The sequence below is a fragment of the Herpailurus yagouaroundi genome, unplaced genomic scaffold (assembly GCF_014898765.1).
Source record: "Herpailurus yagouaroundi ecotype Mexico unplaced genomic scaffold, PumYag 182, whole genome shotgun sequence".
In the NCBI taxonomy this organism is placed as follows: domain Eukaryota; kingdom Metazoa; phylum Chordata; class Mammalia; order Carnivora; family Felidae; genus Herpailurus; species Herpailurus yagouaroundi.
The window spans coordinates 47,817,910-47,838,324 of NW_024412413.1; the positions used below are offsets into that span (position 1 = coordinate 47,817,910).

Here is a 20,415-nt window from a genome sequence, read left to right on the forward strand (position 1 = left end):
AGCGCAGTCATGGAGAGCAACATTTCAACATTTTCATGTGCATTTCTAGTTTGCACTTCAGCTTCAACAAAAATTTCTTTATTAAAAAGGGACATTCAGGGGCGCCTAAGTGGACCAGTCGATTAAGCGTTCAACTCTTGATTTTGGCTCAGGTCATGATCTCATGGTTTGTGGGATCGAGACCCATGTCAGGCTCTGCACTGTCAGCCCAGAGCCTGCTTGGGATTTTCTCTCTCCCTCTGCCTCTGGCCTTCCCCCACTCATGCTTGTTCTCAAAAAAAAAACATTTAAGAATAAATAAATTAAAATAAAAAAATAAAAATGGGACATTCAGTGGAAGAGAAATAGAGTGTAGAGGGAGAAACTGTAACTGAACCTGACCTATTACTATGGTACACGAAGCCCAGGAAGTCCTAGAGAAGTTCCTTAAAACAAGCAGTCCTGGATATGGCAACCAAGGCCAACATGGCACCCACACAAATGGGTAGGAGGCCAGGAAACCAAGAGGCTCCCTGTATATCTTGTCCATTGTACAATTAACAAACAGCATGGGGCAATAGGAGTCACATTACCCATGTTCTTAATAAGAAAGAATAAAGGAGATATTCTGTGAAGTATTTATAATGTAGTGGAGGGATATTTCACAGTGTTGAGGATTAAACCAGCAATTGAAATCTATCCTCAGAAGTGAACCAAGGTGGAAGGCCAGGCTTCAGAGCATGGAGGTGTTCACCTGCTCTTAGTGTTACAGATTCTGTAAACGAGGGTGGTCTTGGTGATGTCCTCATAGATTGAATCGCTACAAGATCCTATTACTCAGAGAATCACAACCTGTCCATTCTGGACTCCTGTCAGTTTGATTTACTTATAAATTTTTTTTTCAACGTTTTTTATTTATTTTTGGGACAGAGAGAGACAGAGCATGAACAGGGGAGGGGCAGAGAGAGAGGGAGACACAGAATCGGAAGCAGGCTCCAGGCTCTGAGCCATCAGCCCAGAGCCCGACGCGGGGCCCGAACTCACGGACCGCGAGATCGTGACCTGGCTGAAGTCGGACGCCCAACCGACTGCGCCACCCAGGTGCCCCAGTTTGATTTACTTATAAACTGAATGCTGCCTTGGCATGGATTGCTTCTCAAATGACAAATGAGCCTGGCTGCCTGCAATAGGAATACCAACCCTTACTTTCCCAGGGCTCTAGGCTTGCCTTCTTAGGAATGAATTTGGGTTGTAGCCTCTGTGGGGGACTGAGGGAGTGGGTAGCCCTCAGAACTGCTGTTGCTAATAATCCTGACTATCCTCATTCAACTCAACTGGGAATGGGAAGACACGGGGCCAGGGGAGAACTAATGATTTTCCTGAAGAGTGACAATCATAAGGCCCTGGACAGATGTTACCTACACAGAGAACACAGAAATCTCTTCCCTGGGTGTTCCAGCAAAGGACCACAGCCAAAAGAGATATGGCTGCTACCAAATGAGTACACCAAGAGCCCGACCTTGGTAGCCTAATGACACATTCCCAAGGCTGCACCCTGAGCTTGATGGCTGTGCCTACATACTTTTCTCTCACCCAGAAAGCTTCTGGAAATGCAAGACAGTGAGGATGACCTTATTACATGAATACCTCAGAATATCCCTTATCATATAGGTATGATATATGATATATGATATATATATATATATATATATATATATATTACTATTTATTTTTGAGAGAGAAAGAGACAGAGTGCAAGCAGGGGAGGGACAAAGAGAGAGAGAGAGAGAGAGAGAGAGAGAGAGAGAGAGACAGAATGCGAAGCAGGCTCCAGGCTTCAAGCTGTCAGCACAGAGCCCAACACAGGGCCATGAACCACAAGATCATGACCTGAGCCAAAGTTGAACACTTAACCGACTGAGCCACCCAGGTACCCCACCCTTATCTTATATTTTAAGTAAATAATTGGGAAACTTCAGTACTTTATTACTAAAAATAGATTTCTCATGATAAACCTCTCAAGGGTAGCCCAGGTCTGAGGGCATGACCCAAGAGCTGCTTCTATTCGAGATGGGTCTGGGAAGCAGGAGCAAGTAACTCAACCTCCGCCCCTCTGTCCTTGCAGTCTTGGGGCAGAGCAGGCCATCCAGGCCCATTATCTAAGTATTTGTTGTCCAAGCACTTGTAGGGAGAAGACCGAGGAAGGACCCAGCATGGAAAGGCACCATCTATCCACCTTGCTACTCCAAGTGTGGCTTGCTGACCAGAGAGGGTGGTCACCTAGAGGTCACCTAGGTGGCCTAGATTGGCACCACCTAGAGGCTGGTTAGAGATGTAGGATCTTGGGTCTCACCCCATTATTGCTGAATCAGAGTCCGTATTTTTTAAGTTCCTTCACTGATTCACGTACGCTTTGAAGTTCGAGAAGCACTGCCCCCGTGAACTGACAGATTACAAATTAGTCTCAACTCAGACATCTCTCCCTACAACTATAACATCCCCATGTCAATCAGTTTTCCCTCCAGCATCAAATATAACAGTGCAATGTACAGCATGTCAGCAGCAGGGTGAATTTGCCAACCTTGCAAAAAAATGCAGGATTTCACAGAATTCATAAACCTGAGCTTGGAGAACCACTCAAGCCACACACACACACACACACACACACACACACACACAGAGCAATGGCAAGCAAGGGAATGACAGCCTTAGACCCCTTACCAAGAGAAGCGGAGCTCATCTACAAGATGGGGACATTCCTTCAAAAGAGAATGATTTGAATATCAAAGAATTCAGATGGGCCCTTGGGAAAAAACGATGAGGCTCATGAATATCTTTTTAAGACTGACCCACTTTATGTGTTATGAAAATGGAACATACAACTTTGTTGAAAAACTATGCTTGAAAAGAAAAATCAACACTCCATTCAGCCTTTAATCAGGCTAAGAATTTAATTATTTGATCCTAATGACAACCTAAAGTATATTAGATGAGATAAATTACACTTCCTCAAGTTTGAGTTCCATTTTCTAAGACAAGGCTGATCAAATCTTGCTGTCACTATTTCACATGACATTGGGTCACATTTTAGTTGTGCTCCTGTTAAGTGGACTTTCCCCAGGCCAGTTTTTCTCCGACAGTTAAGACCTGCTCCACTCTACTGTCACTGTTACATATTCCTTTTTCTTTTTTGCCTTACGGGGCTTCTTTTTGGTACCTCTGAACAGCTTAGCATAACTGATACCAATTACTCCACAGCTGAGTGAAGCTTTCTTTTTACTGTCTTGTTTCCTGGTTGGAAGTTTCAGTGCATGTGGTACCACAGAAAGGGGTTCACCATGGGGTCACAGCTCCAATGGCAGACCTACTCAGTGGTTACCTTATCGACCATGAGGAAGTTCTCCAGCGTCTCCCCATTTTCACAGGTGACATTACCGACCTCTTTTACAGCTCTGGGCAGGATCTCTCGTACCTCCTGGGCGATCATTCCTAGACACAAACACTCCCAACAGGTTTAGTGAGGAAAAGACCTTTCTGGAGAACATCCTCCCTAGCCTACAACAAAATGGAAGGCTGACAGCCCCCTCCAGGACATCTTTGCAAATACATGCTTATCCCCTCACAGCTTTCGCTTTGATCTAGGATACATTTGAAGCAAAGAAGGAATTTTGAGCCCATAACCACCATAGGATTAAAAGCAGGGGTGTCATTTTCTTGACTTTTCCTTGAGACTCTGGGCCGGATTTTGGAAGGAGGGAGTAAATACCTTCAAATCCTTGTATATAGAAGTAAGGGTGGGGCGTTAGCTTGATTTCCTTTCTTTTCTTGCAAGAGGATTTGCCACCTAAATGGTCCCTCTTTCTCTAGGATTCCTGGATCGGAGTACAAACACCACTCTGCCCCTTCTCTGACCTAGACTGACCTATTCCACACCTCTCCCTCTCCCGGGTCTGCCTTTTACAGCTGGAGCTGTGATCTGCCCCCCAGCTCCGAGCAAGATGATTCCAGTGAAAAGAAACAATGTATTCAAAATATTCTGCCAGTACCTTGGAGTGTAGGAGTAGGGATGGGGGTGTTGAGTCAAGATGACACAGAAATTTCTCTCACCTTTCCTGTTCTAGTGATTACGGATTTCACAGAGGAAATCAATGCCATAGCACACAATCTCCACACAAAGAGGGACTTGAACTTTTAAGAGTTGACAACACAAAATTAAAAAGGGAATTTGTGTGCATACCTGTTTGATGGGCAGTGTTTATTCCCATTAAAGATGCAAACTCTGGTTTGTAGTCGTATTCAACAATCCTCATTTGGGCTATTCGTCTCAGCTGCTCATTTGTGTCAACCTAATTTAATTAAAGAAGAGCGGATTTCACCCATTTAGATATTTCCCATTCAAATCAATGCCCAAAGAGACCCAGAGAAATTAGGAATGTTGACAGCAGGGTTCTTTCCTCTTGTCCGAACTATTTTAAGGAAAGTTTATGTTTTTCTCCTCAGAGAAACCAAAGCTTCAAGGTCCATATCAATGACTTCCATCCACTGACAAACTGAGACAGAGTTTTTATGTCTAAATTACAGGGTGAAAGCTCCCCCATTCACTACTCTTGCCTTTTTTCTCTCCTTTGAGGGGTGAACTCTCCTTCTGAGAATGGAGACTGATCATGTTAGAGAGAAAAAATCGCCACTCAGGATTGCAAGGGATCATTTCCAAATGGACATACAGTATAAACACCAAATAAATATAGGCCAACCTTGTATTTACAAACTGAAAATGCTTAGTTCAAGTAACAACCTTTGAGGAATGGATATAACTACTATACCATTGATTTGCTTTTGGACATTTCACTGGAGAAAATTTCCTCAAGTGGCAGGTTGCAAGGCTGTATTGTTCATCTGCTGGACCTTCCAAGATCCAGACTTTCCTCTCCTACAGACGGCTTCTCCCCCAAACCACTCTGGTCAGTGATGGTGTGCTTCTCTGAGCTCACTTCTTTTACAGGTTATTGAAGGTATTCCCAACTTCCACTGCCGATTCCTCAAATTAATGTCACTGGGTCCCAGCAAAATGATAGTAATACACAATAGAGTGAATTTTTCCTAAAGCTAAATATGTTTCATTCACAGGATTTCCTTTTGAGTTTTTTTTAATGTATTCATGGTAATAGTAGAATCAATTTTTATAATGACCTTATTCTATAAGTAAAATGCTGGTAGCTCTTTTTCTTTTCTTTTCTTTTTTTTAAATTTTTTTAAATCTTCATTTATTTTTGAGAGAGAGACAGTGTGCGAGTGGGGGAGGAACAGAGAGAGGGAGACACAGAATCTGAAGCAGGCTCCAGTCTCCAAGCTATCAGCACGGAGCCTGACCCAGGGCTCAAACTTGCAAACAGCGAGATCATGACATGAGCCGAAGTCAGAGGCTTAACCGACTGAGCCACCCAGGCACCCCACCCTTTTTCTTTTAGGATTTTCTCTTAGGCTATAATTTTATTTTAGGATATAATGATTATAAAACCAGTGGTCTCTTGGCAATTAAAATTATACTGCCTTGACATTCATCCATGTATTAGAGTAACCAAAATTGCTTTGTTGTTCTTGTTTTATGAAAACCCCTGAAATGGCCTTCAACTCCTCCCTTGACCCACTCTGTTGGGTGAGTTGGAAAGCTCCTCCGATATCATTAAAAGTTCCCTGTCCTTCACTAGTTCGGCTGATTGTGAAAAATTGTGGCTTGACACTTACCTGGCTAACTGTGCAAACTCTATTTCAGGTACTTCTTGGGAAGTATAATTTTGAGCTCACTGTTATTTTGATACTTGCTGTCATCAAAAGCCTGGTTCAACTCATTTATTCACTGTATTATTCAACTAACATTGAACAGTCACCTTCAACTTACCATGCACTACACTAAGTGCTGGGACTTTAAAAAGTGATTGCTTTTAAAAGTTTGTGGTCTACTAATTGTGCAACCTGAAACCATAAAACTCATAGAAGAGAACACAGGTAATTTCCCTGACATCAGCCACAGCAACATTTTATGTCTCCTAAGGCAAGGGAAACAAAAGCAAAAATAAACTATTGGGATTACATCAAAATAAAAAGCATTTGCACAGTGAAGGAAACCATCAACAAAACAAAAAGGCAACCTACTAAATGGAAGAAGATATTTGCAAATGATATATTTGATCAGGGATTAATATCCAAAATATATAAAGAAGTTATACAAAAAAACAAATAATCTGATTAAAAATGGGCAGTCAACCTGAATCCACATTTTTCCAAAGAAGACGTCCAGAGAGGCAACAGACACAGGAAAAGATGCTCAGTGTCACTAATCATCACGGAAATGCAAAGCAAAACCGCAGTAGGATATCACCTTATACCTGCCAGAATGGCTAGCATCAAAAAGACAAGAAATAGCAAGTGTTGGCCAAAATGTGGAGAAAAATGTTACCATTGGTGGGAATGTAAATTGGTACAGCCATTGTGCACTGTTGGTGGGAATTAAAATGGTACAGCCATTGTGGAAAACAGTATGGAAGTTCCTCAAAAAGTTAACAGTAGAAATACCATATGATCCAGTAATTCCACTGAGGAGTACCCAAAGAAAGTGAAAACATTCATTCAAAAAGATATACGCACCCTGTGTTGGCTGTAGCATTATTCACAATAGCCAAGATATGGAAGCAACCCAACTGTCCAATCTTAGATGAATGGGTAAAGAAGATGTAGTAGATTCATACAATGGACTATTACTCAGCCATTAAAACATTGTGAGGTCTTCCTATTTGAGACAACATGGATGGACTTCAAGGGTATTATACTAAGTGAAATAAGTCAGACAAAGACAAATACCATATGGTTTTACTTACATGTGGAATTAAACACAAACAATTAAAAACAAAACAAATGAATAAACAAGCAAAAAGCAGATATAGAGAACAAACTGATGGTTGCCAGAGGGACGGTGGGGATAGGCAAAATGGGTGAAGGAAAGTGGAAGATACAGGCTTCCAGGGGCACCTGGGTGGCTCAGTGGGCTAAGCATCCAACTTTGGCTCAGGTCATGATCTCACGGTCTGTGAGTTCGAGCCCCGGGTCAGGGTCTGTGCTGACAGCTCAGAGCCTGAAGCCTGCTTTGGATTCTGTGGCTCATTCTGTCTCTCTGACCCTCCCCCCCACTCAAACTCTATCTCTCAAAAATGAATAAATGCTAAAAAAATTTTTAAAAAAAAGATACAGGCTTCCAGTTATGGAATGGAAAAGTCATGGGAATAAAAGGTACAGCACAGGGAATATAGTCACTGGGGTTGTAATAGCCATTTATGGCAACTATACTTGTGATGATAACAGCATAACACACAGAATTGTTGAATCACTGTGCTGTACACCTGAAACTAATGTAACATTGTGTGTTAATTATATTCAAATAAAATATAATTAAGCAAAATAAAAATTAAGAAAAACTTTAAAACAAAATGAAAACGAATAAATAAGTTTTCTAATTGTCTTGACTTTGTAGCATACTGTTTCTCTGGGATTACACATTCCAAGTTTCCTAAAATTTAGACCTACTAAATGAAATTTTTAAAAAATGTTTGTGGGGCACCTGGGTGGCTCAGTCAGTTAAGCCGCTGAGTTCAGCTCAGGTCATGATCTCACGGTTTGTAGGTTTGAGCCTCGTATCAGGCTCTGTGCTGACAGCTCAGAGCCTGGAGCCTGCTTTGGATTCTGTATCTCCTCCTCTCTCTGCACCCCCCCCCCCCCACTCACACCACTCTGCCTCTCTCTCTTTCGAAAATAAACATTAAAAAATTTTCTTCTAAATGTCTGTGGACTAGACAGGCAGACCCATCATAAATGAAAATGTGAGAAATGCAGGATGAAAATGGAACTATGGATCGAGAATTTGGCAGCTCCAAGGAGGACCCCAAAATATTCCTAGGGGAGCATAAAGAAAGACTTCCTAGAGATGGCAAAACCCCACTGAGATCTTGGCTTATTTTGATCTTCAAATAAGTTCTGCTCCTTTCGCTTCAGGCCTTTGGCTCAGGGCATTTCCCAGCCTTGAAAGCTCTTCCTTCCCACTCCTACCTTCTCCCCCAACTTAAACATCCTTTCACCAGGGAAGCATTTCTTGATTTCCAACACCAGGAAGGGTCCCTTTGCCTTGTGTGCCAATGGGAGCTGTTGTTTTGCTTCACAGTGCTTATCACGGTTATCACCAGACAAAGTTGTGTCACCTTCATTATCTGTCTTCCCTATAGGATATATACCCCCTGAGGATGAGGACAAATCTACGGCCATGGTTTTCTGCTCACCACCAAATCACCAGTTTTCTAGTACAATTCCTTGCATGTAGTTGACACTCAACTAACATTTCTTAAATTAATAACTTAATAAATAAACCTCATACGAATAAATTTAAGAAAGGAGTTAGTCAGGGAAAGATGCAGGGTAGAAAGAAGGGACAGAAAGGGTGAGGCCAAGACCCAATGCTAGACCGAAAGAACACCATGAGTAAAGTGCCAAGGGAGTAAGTTCCCTGAATGATGTCTGCCCAACCAGGGTGGAGTTTGGCATTACTAGACTGTAAAGATTAAGGCCAGAGCAGGGAGGGCCTTGCAGGCCATGCTAGGGAGGGGCAGTCACAATCTCACATCGCCCTGTGCACACAGCTATCACTGTGAGCTCCTATATTCAGCAAATATTTAATGAACAGCTACTGTGTGCCAGGTGCTATCCTAGGCATTGGAGATGCAATGAATATTTCTTACTCGGAGTTCAGATTTTTTTTTTAAAGTTCTATTTTTGAGGGCAAGGCTCACATCTAGTTGATCTCAGGAACTCTGGAGTGCCCAGCAGAGTGGCTCACATGTTACAGACACCCCAAACCTTCAATGAAAGAAAAAGCCATGAAAGAATGAAGGTAGTGAAACAGCAGAACAATCCCTGTCAATCAGGAGCCAGCGTGGCATGGCCTTGCACTAGCCAGGCCCCACCCAGTTCCCCACTCCCTGCACCCTTGGGAATCCTGTGGCTGCTTTGCCTACTTTTCATTATCCCCGTGGTTCCTGCACGAGCCCTCATGGGTGACCTTTGCTGCCAACAGGAAGCAGAGGAGGCTGTGTCCTCACTGAGGCTGTCCAGGCTACCCAGAGGGAACCTGACCCCTGGTGACTAAGCTGGATCCTTTAATGCATTTTCCCCCGAAGGCGTATTGCTGGACGAAGCATATTGTGGGTTTGATGGTATTATTACCATTGTGCTTCAGAGAGATTTTTGGCTGAAGAAAATTTTCAGGGTTGGTTTGGGGATCTAAACCCCTTCTGCAACAACGTTTCTATAAGACAATGCTCTTCTGGTTTCTAATGTGGGGCTGTACTTTCCAAAGTTAAATATAAACTGCCCATGCTGCACACCCCTCTGTGTACACTTGACCTAGGGAAAGCCCTCGAGGCAAGGGCTGTGCCTTCTCAGAATCCTCCTCCAGGAGCCAAACACTGGCCAGCACTTAACACCACACCTTGCTCATCCACGTGGGTTGAGTAAGAAGCTAGAAGCTGAATTCAGGTGTCTGAGGTGACCTTGCCCACAGCAGTTTCGGAAAGTTTTGACCCTGAATGTACATGGCCATCGTGGTCATGCTGCCTCAAGCCCAAGGCTTCTCTATCATTTCTTTCTTTCTTTCTTTCTTTCTTTCTTTCTTTCTTTCTTTCTTTCTTTCTTTTTTCTTTTCTTTTCTTTTCTTTTCTTTTCTTTTCTTTTCTTTTTTCCTTCCTTCCTTCCTTCCTTCCTTCCTTCCTTCCTTCCTTCCTTCCTTTCTTTCTTTTTACAATCTGAGAAGCATTTATTCTTGAAAAACTGCTGAACTTTGGGTAAGAACAGTAGGAGTCCATGGCATTCTTGCCTAGGGCTGTGCCCATCTCTTCACCACTCCCAGCTCGGTGGGTTCAGAGGTGCACTCCTCAGCGAGGGAGATGATGCAGACCAGCCCCTGTGCTGCCCAGATCAAAGGGACTCACTCAGTTTGCAGCGGCGGGTGACGTCTGTAAGGCTTCTCTATCATTAACCCCAGAATTGCACCACAGAAAAGTCATTCTTGTCTGTGGGACTCCACAGTTTGTCCAGGGAGGGAGATCCTGTTATCCACCATCTGGCCACAGCCTAGACTATTAGTCTCACATCAGGAGCAGCTTGAGTAACACTGGCTCACCCCAAGTTGAGGAACTTCTGCATCTGGCTCCTGGCCCTTGGAGACTTTCATCTTAACTGATTTCGTTCCTGGTTTTTATTTTGGAATCTCTTGTAACCTCGTTTTCAGCCTTCATCATAAAATTGCATTGATGCGTTCAACTTTCAGCTTCCTCACTTTTTTTGCATTGGCCTTGATGATCTTCACGCTCTTCTGTTTTCCAGCATATCACCTCCACCCTAATTTTGCTGTTTCCATGGAAAGAGCTGCGTTTCCTTCTGCAGTCTGTAGTCACATCAGTAAACACAATGTTGGGATATGTTAGGCTGCTCCTCATTAAGGCCGACCTCATTTTCCCAGTGGGTCCAGGGCACGGGCTTCGGTCACATCTGCTTTATCTTCTCCGTGTCTTGTAGACGTGTCCAGATGAGCACAGGGATCTCCACCAGGACTCTCTATGCAGAGTGCTCATGTGCTTAATACCTACAAAACAACCTCCATTGCCCTGAGTGAGGATGCACAGAGCCGGGGCAAGGAAGCAACTTATATTTATTTCCCCCTCCCCCAGTCATCACAGTACTGGGTAATGTGTTTGGCCACTATGTTTTGCAACAGCTCATCTGGAAGCCAGCTCTGGTTATCATGCATCCTTTAACAATGAGAAATTGCCTCAAGTCCTATGCTTGTAATCAGATCAACCAAGGGCCCAGTTCCCAGAGCATTTGGAGGAATGGCTATTCTTAAAAGTTGGGCAAACTGAATCAGGAGGAGGTGAAGACAAAGTTCACACATCTGTCAGCCCCATCATCAGCATTATCATCGCCTCTTTTGTCTGTAATCGTGAACAGGACTGGTAAGTGCGTCTCTCCCCATTGGATGGGGGCCCCCAAATGTGGGGCCACTCGATTGGGTGGAGGCTTGCAGCACGGGCTATGAAAAAAATTCACCCAACACAGAACAAAGGAGATAGAAGTTTAGTGAATATACCACAGGAGGAGGGGCAGGCAGTGAGGGAGAGGCTGTCTGCAGTGAGGTAGGTGGATGGGGGTTGTAGTTGGATGGGGAAGGTGAGGAGGCATGGAGACATATGGAATTTTCCCTTTCCTGGTAACCGTGCCTGGTTGTAAGTAGCCCATTGGTTACTTAAGGCCTATGGATATTTTGAGGTGGGTCACCTGATGGGTCAGTCTGTCTGTGTTCAGCATCGTGGTCTCTGTGAGCCCTTTCTACATTCCATTGCTCAAGTCTGTTGCCTAAAAGCAGCCTCTACGATAAGATTTCTAGAGATCTATATTTCATACATGTGGATAGACCTATTAAAAACAAATATATTATTATGAAATAAGTTAATAAATGAATTACATGTAATTTGCATTTTATACAAGTAAATAATGATAATATCTATTTGTCCCGCTAAAGAATGTTTCACGTATATGAGCTTAGAAGAAGCCCTTAACACAAGTGAATTGAACATGAGCCTTCCCTGCTCACAGGAGAGTAAACAGAAGCACAGGACATCTCTGGGCCAAGGTTCCTGGGCCAGCGCTTGCCCGAATCAGGACTAAACCTCCTTCCACCATCACGCTGCCGTGAACAGGCAGGGGAGACAGAAATTCCACATTTGGAGCCTGGATTGGGGTGACATGTTATTTACACAAGAAGGTGTCATGGAAGGGATTTGAGAAGTTCTAGGGAAGCTTGTTATTTTAAGACAATATGTTTTCTTCGGACAAGGGGCAGCGCCCGAAGACATCTGGTAAGTGAACTGTGGGGAAAGCCTAATAGTGGCGAGAGGAGCTGTGGAGGACTTTCCCAGCTTGTTATCTTCCATTTGCATTTAGATAAGTCCTGTAGGGAATTGTATAGCCAATTGCAAAAATAAGTTTGAGTTGGTGTGATCTGAAACGCAGACAGTTTATCTGTCTCTAGAAGTCAAAAAAGCACAGTATCTAGGACTGGAATCGGGAAATATACGTGAGAACTTTCTAGCCCTAAGAGTTCCCATACGGCTAGCAGGTCACAGCTCTTCGAACATGAACCACAGCTTTGCAATCAGTATAAAAGTCTACAATTACAACCATTCTTTGGAATGCACTCAGCAAAGGAGGACATTCCTTGGCCGGTTTGGAAACACCAGTGCAGATTTGCACTGGGAAAGGAATGCGGTCTGGAAGAATGGCCAATGATTTACAGATTGTGTCTCCTATTCACTAAAAAAGAATAAGGGAAGGAGGTTAAAAACACAATTCCGCCACAGCCTCAAAAACGCTTACAGGAGCAACAGTGTGAGTGCAAAGGTGGAGAAGTGATAGAAGCAGTGAATGGCAAACAGACTTAAAGGATGGAAGAGCTAGAACTTGGAGTGGCCTGGCTAAGGGATTAGCATCTTAATCCTAATCTTTTAGGTCTTCATAGCAGCTGTGACTTGCCGTGGTGACTCACTTCTTCTTATCTCAATGTGTAAAAACAAATAAAGGACTTGGCGGGGTCAAGCAGAGAGGCACCGTTTCCATCTTACAGATAAAGGCACTGGGTTGGGGCGGGGTTGTTCCGCCCAGGGCGAGCCTAAAGTGGAGAAGCACCACCTGATTCATGAGCCTGATTTCTGCCTTCCACTGGGTAACTGTCTTTCCACAGAGGGAGGAGGTCTTGGTCTGGAGCCTCAGGCGACGGGGATTGACCTTGGTGGAGGCTAGGAGTGGGAAGAGGAGCTTCTCCAACTGCTCCTCAAAGAAGGACAATGAATGGGGAAGACAATGGCTGGCAGGGCTGGTCCCAGGGACTCTGGGAGGAAGAGGCTGGGGGTCTAGTAGAAATACAGGCAGGGACTGGACTGAGACAGTGCTCAGATGAACAGGGAAATGGACATTTGGAGACAGAAAGGAAAAGGCAAGCTTCAACGGCTGACAATGTGTGGAAGGAAAGGCAATGGCCCATGGAAAATAGCTCAGAGACTTCTGCTTGGGAAGCCAGTGCTGTGCTGTCTGTCACTGCCCACTGCTCCTGGCAGGTGAATCCATTCTCCTGGGTAGGAGCTACATTACCCTTTCAGCAGAGATGCCTGTCGGCTCCAACATTCATAACCGTTACGCATTGTGTTCATCCCCTATAAACAGGTGACATATAGAGACGCTCTGTGCGAGGTGTGTCAGAGTCCAGGAGTGCCCAGCACACCTGACTCAGGTGTCAGCGGAGGCGCCCAAGGCCTGCCCTGTGCTCACCTCCTGGATATTGTGCTTTGCCCTGCTGTCAGAGGGATGCATAATTGTCCCCATCACTTTCATGTTGCCACAGACGACCAGGGCCTCATCCGGCGCATCTGTATTGATTCCCACTCGACCATGACAAACAACAGATTCTGGAACTTGTCCTCGCTGCCATAATGCATCACTGTCATTTTCAAACTGCCCAGGGTTAGAGGCCTGGAAAAAAATACAGAACTATGTTACCATTGAAGTTACAGTAGCAAATAGATGATTGCTTGATTCCTCAGAGCAGGGGAAAACAGAATGTTATGTAAGTCTTTCACCTGCGAATCATATATCAGATGGGACATTCTGACATATCCAAATAACTGTGGCACCAGGAGAGCCCCTAACTGCTCTGCTGCCCATGAGCAGGAGCTCAGCATGCCACGGTTTGGGACGCCCAGTCTCTATTGCAACTACGTGGAGTTGAGAACGTGTAAGTTATACTGGGTGGATGATAAGGAAGAAGAAAACTCAAAACGACCTTCTTTTCAGGGATGATAATATTAATAAGGATTTAAAACCAGAACCTTATATCAGAAGATACTACGAGTTTATTAAAGCCCAGATAAATAAAAATACTTTGCATTTAGTTAGCCCTTTTATAGTTTCAAAACACTTTAATATTTATGATTTCATTTTACAGATTTCATTTTACAGATAATCGAAAAGACTCTGTGCCCAAGGCCACAAAGCTAGTAAATTCTGGAGCTGGACCTATACTTCCTTTAAATATTAAATAATGATTCTGACTTCTCCTATCAGAAGTAGCCCTGGCCAAAAGCAGTCTTCAATGAGAATCCAAGTGAAACTATTGAGATTAGACAAAGTTCTGGAGATTCTGCTCTTAAATGAAATCCTTTGCTGAGGGATTCTTCACTCTACTGCCTTCCCTCTTCCCCACCTCCTGGGGCTGCTGAACGTATTTCCAAATATCTTTAAGTAGGGATCTCTGAATCCCTCCAAATCCTCACAACAGAATTAATGTTTTTAACATGATGGCCTATTCTTCTAAATGTGAAACTTTTGTGTGTTTGAGGCAGGCTGTCACGACAAGCACTATAGACCCTGATCATCTAGGAAGTCAACGCTAACACCAAAGTCTTGACTTTCAGCCTTTCTGGGCAGCCCAGGGGACATTGCAAACTCAGGACCTGAATATGCACAGATCATCTCCGGAGAATACTTGAGGCACCAGTAACAGTGGTTTCTTCAAGGCCAGGAACTGGGAGATGGGAAACTGATCTGGGAAGGAGATTCACTGCTCAACTTATACTCTCTTGATATTGTTTCAATGTTTTTGCCACAAGCATGTGCTACTGATTTTAAAATAATAATTTTTTAAAAACCCATAAAGTTTAGTTCTTAGTTTGGGTTCAGTTGAAGCACGTGTAGGAGTCTTCAAGGTTTTCATTCTCACCTGTCTGAACCCCAAGCTACTTGGAAGAGTCAACCATTGACATTTGATAGGCGAAAGCAGAAAAGAAGTAACAACTTTGAACATCATTTTGTGTCAGTTAAGCAAAGAGCTTTGTTGCAAGGTCCCTAGATCCCCCTGGGTTGTGAATGGCAAATTGGCTTTGACCCAAATCCTTCTATAGCAAGCAGTCAACTAAAACCAAAGGTGTACCATATAAATGTTAATGTATTTTGCTCTACCTTGAACATAAGGAGCCACTACAAGAAAACAAAATAGACAGTGATGTATTTTTTTTTTCCTAATGAGCTTTGGAATAATTGTTATCATAAACTTGATATCATGTTGGAATAGCAGATAAGGTAGATTCAATTTTTTGGAACAATTATAACAATCTCACCTGGCTTTCATCAGATGAAAACTCAGATCCCTAAAATATGTTCAGATCATTTGGGAAAGGGCCGCATATCTGCAATTTGCTAAATATATAGACCTATGGAGGAGTCCTCCTCGTCATTAATGGGAGATGTCATAAAATCTGCGAACTTTCTTCCCCCTTCTCTGGTATCCGCAACCTTAATGTGTCAAAACAAACTGTAATGTACTAGCTCTTTCTGGAATTATAAAGTTGTGTTCCCATATGGTCCATTGGTGGTTCATTGATATCAAACACTGAAATGAATCAAAGTCTCCAAATACTTTTATTATTTATCCCACAGCTCCATATATGTAGGGAAAACCTGAACATTTTAATCTATGTTATGACACAAACTGGCTGTGTGACCTCGGGGCAGTCACTTAACCTTTCTGTACTGGCTTTTTTCTTTGAAGAATAAAGATAATAATGACTTCTTTACCTATCTCACAGCGTCGTGGGAATTTACTGAAATCACATATATGGGAATACTTTGCAGAAATGAGGAGGAATAATCTCAAATTATCCTTAAAACACTGCTGTGCATAACAACTACTGTCCAACCAATACAGACATACCTCCTTTTATTAAGCTTTGCTTTATTGCACTTCACAGATTATGCTTTTTTTTTTTTTTTTACAAATTGAAGTTTGTAGCAACCCTGCATCAAGCCAGTCTGTCTGCACCCTAGACTATGGATGTCACAGTGTCTGCTCATTTCATGTCTCTGCCACAATTTGGTAATTCTCGCAATATTTCAAACATTTTTATTTTATTATCATTACATTTGTTATGGTGATCGGTGATCAGTGATCTTTAATATAACTGTTATAATTTGGAGAGCCACAAACCATGCCACAAATCATAAGACGGCATAACTTAATCAATAAATGTTATATGTATTATTCTGACTGTTCCACAAACTACCCATTTCCCCATCTCTCTCCCTCTCCTCGGGCCTCACTACTCCTTGAGACCAAGAATATTAAAATGAAGCCAACTAATAACCCTACAATGGAATTTAAGTACTGAAGTAAAAGGAAGAGACGCACGTTTCTCACTTTAAATCAAAAGCTAGAAATGATTAAGCTTAGTGAGAAAGGCATGTTGAAAGCTGAGATAGGCTGAAAGCTGGGCCTCTCGTACCAGATAACCAAGTTGTGAATGCAAAGGAAATGAAAAGTGCTACTCCAGTGAACACATGAATGATAAGAAAGTGAAAGCCGTATTGCTGATATGGAGAAAGATTTAGAGGTCTGGATAGAATATCAAACCGACCACAACATTTCCTTAAGCCAGAGCCTAATTCAGAGCGAGGCCCTAACTTTTCAATTCCATGAAGGCTGAAAGAGGTGAGGGGGCTGCAGAAGAAAAATCTGAGGCTAGCTGAGGTTGGTTAGGGTTTAAGGGGAAAAGTCATATGTATAACATTAAAGTGCAGGGTGAAGCAGCAAGTACTGATATAGAAGCTGCAGCAAGTTCTCCAGGAGATCTGAACAATCAATGATGATGGCTTCACTAAACAACAGATTTTTAATATAGATGAAACAGTCTTATGTTGGAAGAAGATGCCATCTAGGACTTTTGTAGCTAGAGAGAAGTCAATGCCTAGCTTCCAAACTTCAAAGGACAAGCTGACTCTATATTGATGACAATGCTCACTGACCATTCCAAAAAGCTTCAGGCCCTTAAAAAGCTACCTTAAGTTGGGATGCCTAGGTGGCTCAGTCGGTTAAGCGTCCAGCTTTGGCTCAGGTCATGATCTCACGGTTTGTGGGTTCAAGCCCTGCATCAGGCTCTGCACTGATAGCTCAGAGCCTGGAGTCTGCTTCAGATTCTCTGTTTCATTCTCTCTCCCTGCCCCACTCCCACCCCCCTTGTTCTCTCTCTCTCTCTCTCTCTCTCTCTCTCTCTCTCAAAAATAAATAAACATTAAAAACATATATATTTTTAAAAGTTACCCTAAATCTACTCTGCCTGGGCTCTACAAATGGAACAAAACCCAGAGGCCAGCATATCTGTTTGCAACATGGTTTACTGAATATTTTAAGCCCACTGTACAGACCACCCAGAAAAGAAGATTCCTTTGAAAATATGACTGCTTATTGATAATTTACCTGGTCATCCAAGAGCTCTGATGGAGATATACGATGAGATTAACATTGTTTTCATGCCTGCTAACACAACATCCATTCTGCATCCCATGGGTCAAGGAGTAATTCTGACTTTCAAGTCTTATTATGTAAGAAATATATTTCAGAAGGCTACAGCTGGCATGGATAGTGATTTCTCTGATGGATCTGGGCAAAGTAAATTGAAAGCCTTCTGTAAAAGATTCACCATTCTATATTTCTTTTTATTTTTGTTTTAAGTAGGCTCCATGTCTAATGTGAGACTGGAAGTCACGACCCTAAGATCAAGAATCGCATGCTCTCCTGACTGAGCCAGCAAGGTGCCCCTAGGAGTCACCATTCCAGATGCCATTATGAACATTCCTGATTCATTGGAAGAGGTGGAAATATTCATATTAAAGGAGTTTGGAAGAAGTTGATTCCAACCCTCATGGATGACTTTGAGGGGCTCACAGCTTTAGCGGAGGTAGTAGAAAGAGCAAGAGAGCCAGAATGAAAAATCGAGCCTGAAGATATGATGAATTGCTGAAATCTCATGCTAAAACTTTTACTGATGAGAGTTGCTTCTTATGCATGAGCAAAGAAAGTTGTCTCTTGAGGTGGAATCTACTCCAGGTGAAGATGCTGTGAAGATTGTTGAAATGACAACGAAGGATTTAGAATATTACATAAACTTATTTGATAAAACAACAGGGTTTCAGAGGACTGATTCCAATTTTGAAAGAAGTTCTACAGTGGGTAAAATGCTGTCAAACAGCATCACATGCTGTAAGGAACTATTCATAAGAGGAAGAGTCAACTGATGTGGCAAACTTCACTGTTGTCTTATTTTAAGAAAGTGCCAGGGCCACCCTAACCTTCAGCAACCACCCCCTTGATCAGTCAGCAGCCATGAACTTTGAGGCAGGACCCTCCGCCATCTCTAAAAGGTTCCGTCTGGAGCCGAACCCCCAATGTCTCTGAAATATGCCTGTAATCATTCAATCTGCTCTCCTCAGCAACACAGCGGCAAAGTTGTGAAATTCTGCCAGGGAGCACCATTCACTGAGTAAAATGTAAATGGCGCCCTCTGCAGGTGCTTGGAATAGGAAATAGCAATTAACAGTAATTTGAGGTTTGTTCTAAATTTGGAATGGAAAGCTGGAAATTCTTTGCTTTCCATTGTTTGGGCTTCTAAAGCAGCAGCCAAAGAGCATAATAGGAGAGCCTGAGTTGAGGAAGGCAGTTAATAACAAATCAATTTTTGTATCTTTTGAAAGGGCTATGGAAAATGGGCCCAGAAATGCTCCCTACCAGTGTTAGTCAAAGTGTGGTCTGGAGGTCAGTAGGCAGCAGCATCGGCATCTCCTGGAAACTTGTCAGAAATGTATATTCAGGGGCGCCTGGGTGGCGCAGTCGGTTAGGCGTCCGACTTCAGCCAGGTCATGATCTCGCGGTCCATGAGTTCGAGCCCCGCGTCAGGCTCTGGGCTGATGGCTCAGAGCCTGGAGCCTGTTTCCGATTCTGTGTCTCCCTCTCTCTCTGCCCCTTCCCCGTTCATGCTCTGTCTCTCTCTGTCCCAAAAATAAATAAACGTTGAAAAAAAAATTAAAAAAAAAAAAAAAAAAAAAGAAATGTATATTCAACCTACTGAATCAAAAACTGTGGAGGTGCCTGGGTGGCTCAGTCGGGTAAGTGTCCAACTTTTGCTTTCAGTTCAGGTCATGATCTCACAGTTCATGAGTTCGAGTCCTGTGTTGGGGTCTGTGCTGACAGAGCGGAGCCTGACTGGGATTCTCTCTCTCTCTCTGCCCCTCCCCCGCTCAAGTTCTCCCCCCCCCCTCAAAATTAATAAATAAACATTTCAAAAAAACCAACAACTGCGGAGGTGGGACCCAGGTATCTCTGTTCTTTCTACTCTCCAGGAGATTCTTTGTACCATACACACCTGGTCGAGTTATCTCTTCCATAGTTAACCAGGAAGTTGAATCCCAACTACAGAGTGAAATGGACACTGCTCCACACACTGATTCCTCTGGGTAAATAAAAAATTCACCTGAACTCCAGAAGAGGTGTGTGTGTGTGTGTGTGTGTGTGTGTGTGTGTGTGTGCTAGGGGAGGGAAGGGGGTTTTGTGGAAAAGGGTGAGAGCTGGTAGCAATGAAGATGCCCTACTCTACGCCCATCCCTCTCCATCCCTGCAGCTGCACTATTTCTTTTGTTCTCCCTGCCCCTGTTTGTCAGTTTTCCATCTTAGAGCAGTGCAGTTTGCAGGGCAGTAAAGGGGGCTTCTTGGGGACATGCCCATTTATATTCTTCTGGAAAAGAAACTGGAATAATGTATTAGTTTTCAAAACTAGGAAACCCCAGTGCGCCTTTGAAGGGCAGACAAAAGTAATCATCCCTCCTGCTTACAACACAGCACTCCAAACCAGGTTTAATCACATGTTTTAGAAGGAAAGTGGAGCTGAATGAAAACCTAGTCATTAACAAGAGAATGTGAAGGAACTCCACTGCAGAATGCTCCCAAAAACAAAGACCTGGGAAATAAACCTGTCTTTGTAGTAAAGCTTAATTTCCATGAAATTGGTCAATTTACACTACAGGACCATAAGATATTTCTAAAGCTGTTCTGATTGACAATCCAGATGAACAATTACTGGGTCTGGCCCACCATTCTCTCTCCAAGGAGAATTCTAACAGTTGTGGTCTCTTGAACCCCTCTTGGGGGCCTGAAACTCATCTAGTCCAAGCCTCATACATTTGCCCTTTATGTTAATCTCTGCTATTGGGAAGAATGATTCTTAGGCTTCGAAATGAACCTGCATTTGCTCCGTGCAGTTTTCAGTTCTCCATATAACGTAGTCTGCTCTTGTAACATCTTCAGTTGTCAATTTTTTCTTTCTTTACTCTGGAGCTCAAACTAACAGACCCAGGCCATACCTAGGAGGGCACCTCTGGCTTTTTTGGAGAATGTAAGCTGGTCTGTGCTCTAACTAACTAACTAAATATATATATATATATATATATATATATATATATATATAT

At 43.0% G+C, this 20,415-nt stretch overlaps 1 protein-coding gene across 1 annotated transcript in view; it reads right to left on the minus strand.

The window, feature by feature from the left end:
* Positions 1-20,415, minus strand: part of MYRFL (myelin regulatory factor like) — a 134,471-nt gene that overhangs the window by 38,636 nt on the left and 75,420 nt on the right. The window contains exons 9-11 of the mRNA XM_040490426.1: positions 13,399-13,599; positions 4,217-4,325; positions 3,359-3,468 (exon numbers count right to left, since the gene is read on the minus strand). Coding sequence (XP_040346360.1) covers positions 3,359-3,468; positions 4,217-4,325; positions 13,399-13,599 — 420 coding nt within the window. The remainder of the gene's footprint in view (positions 1-3,358; positions 3,469-4,216; positions 4,326-13,398; positions 13,600-20,415) is intronic.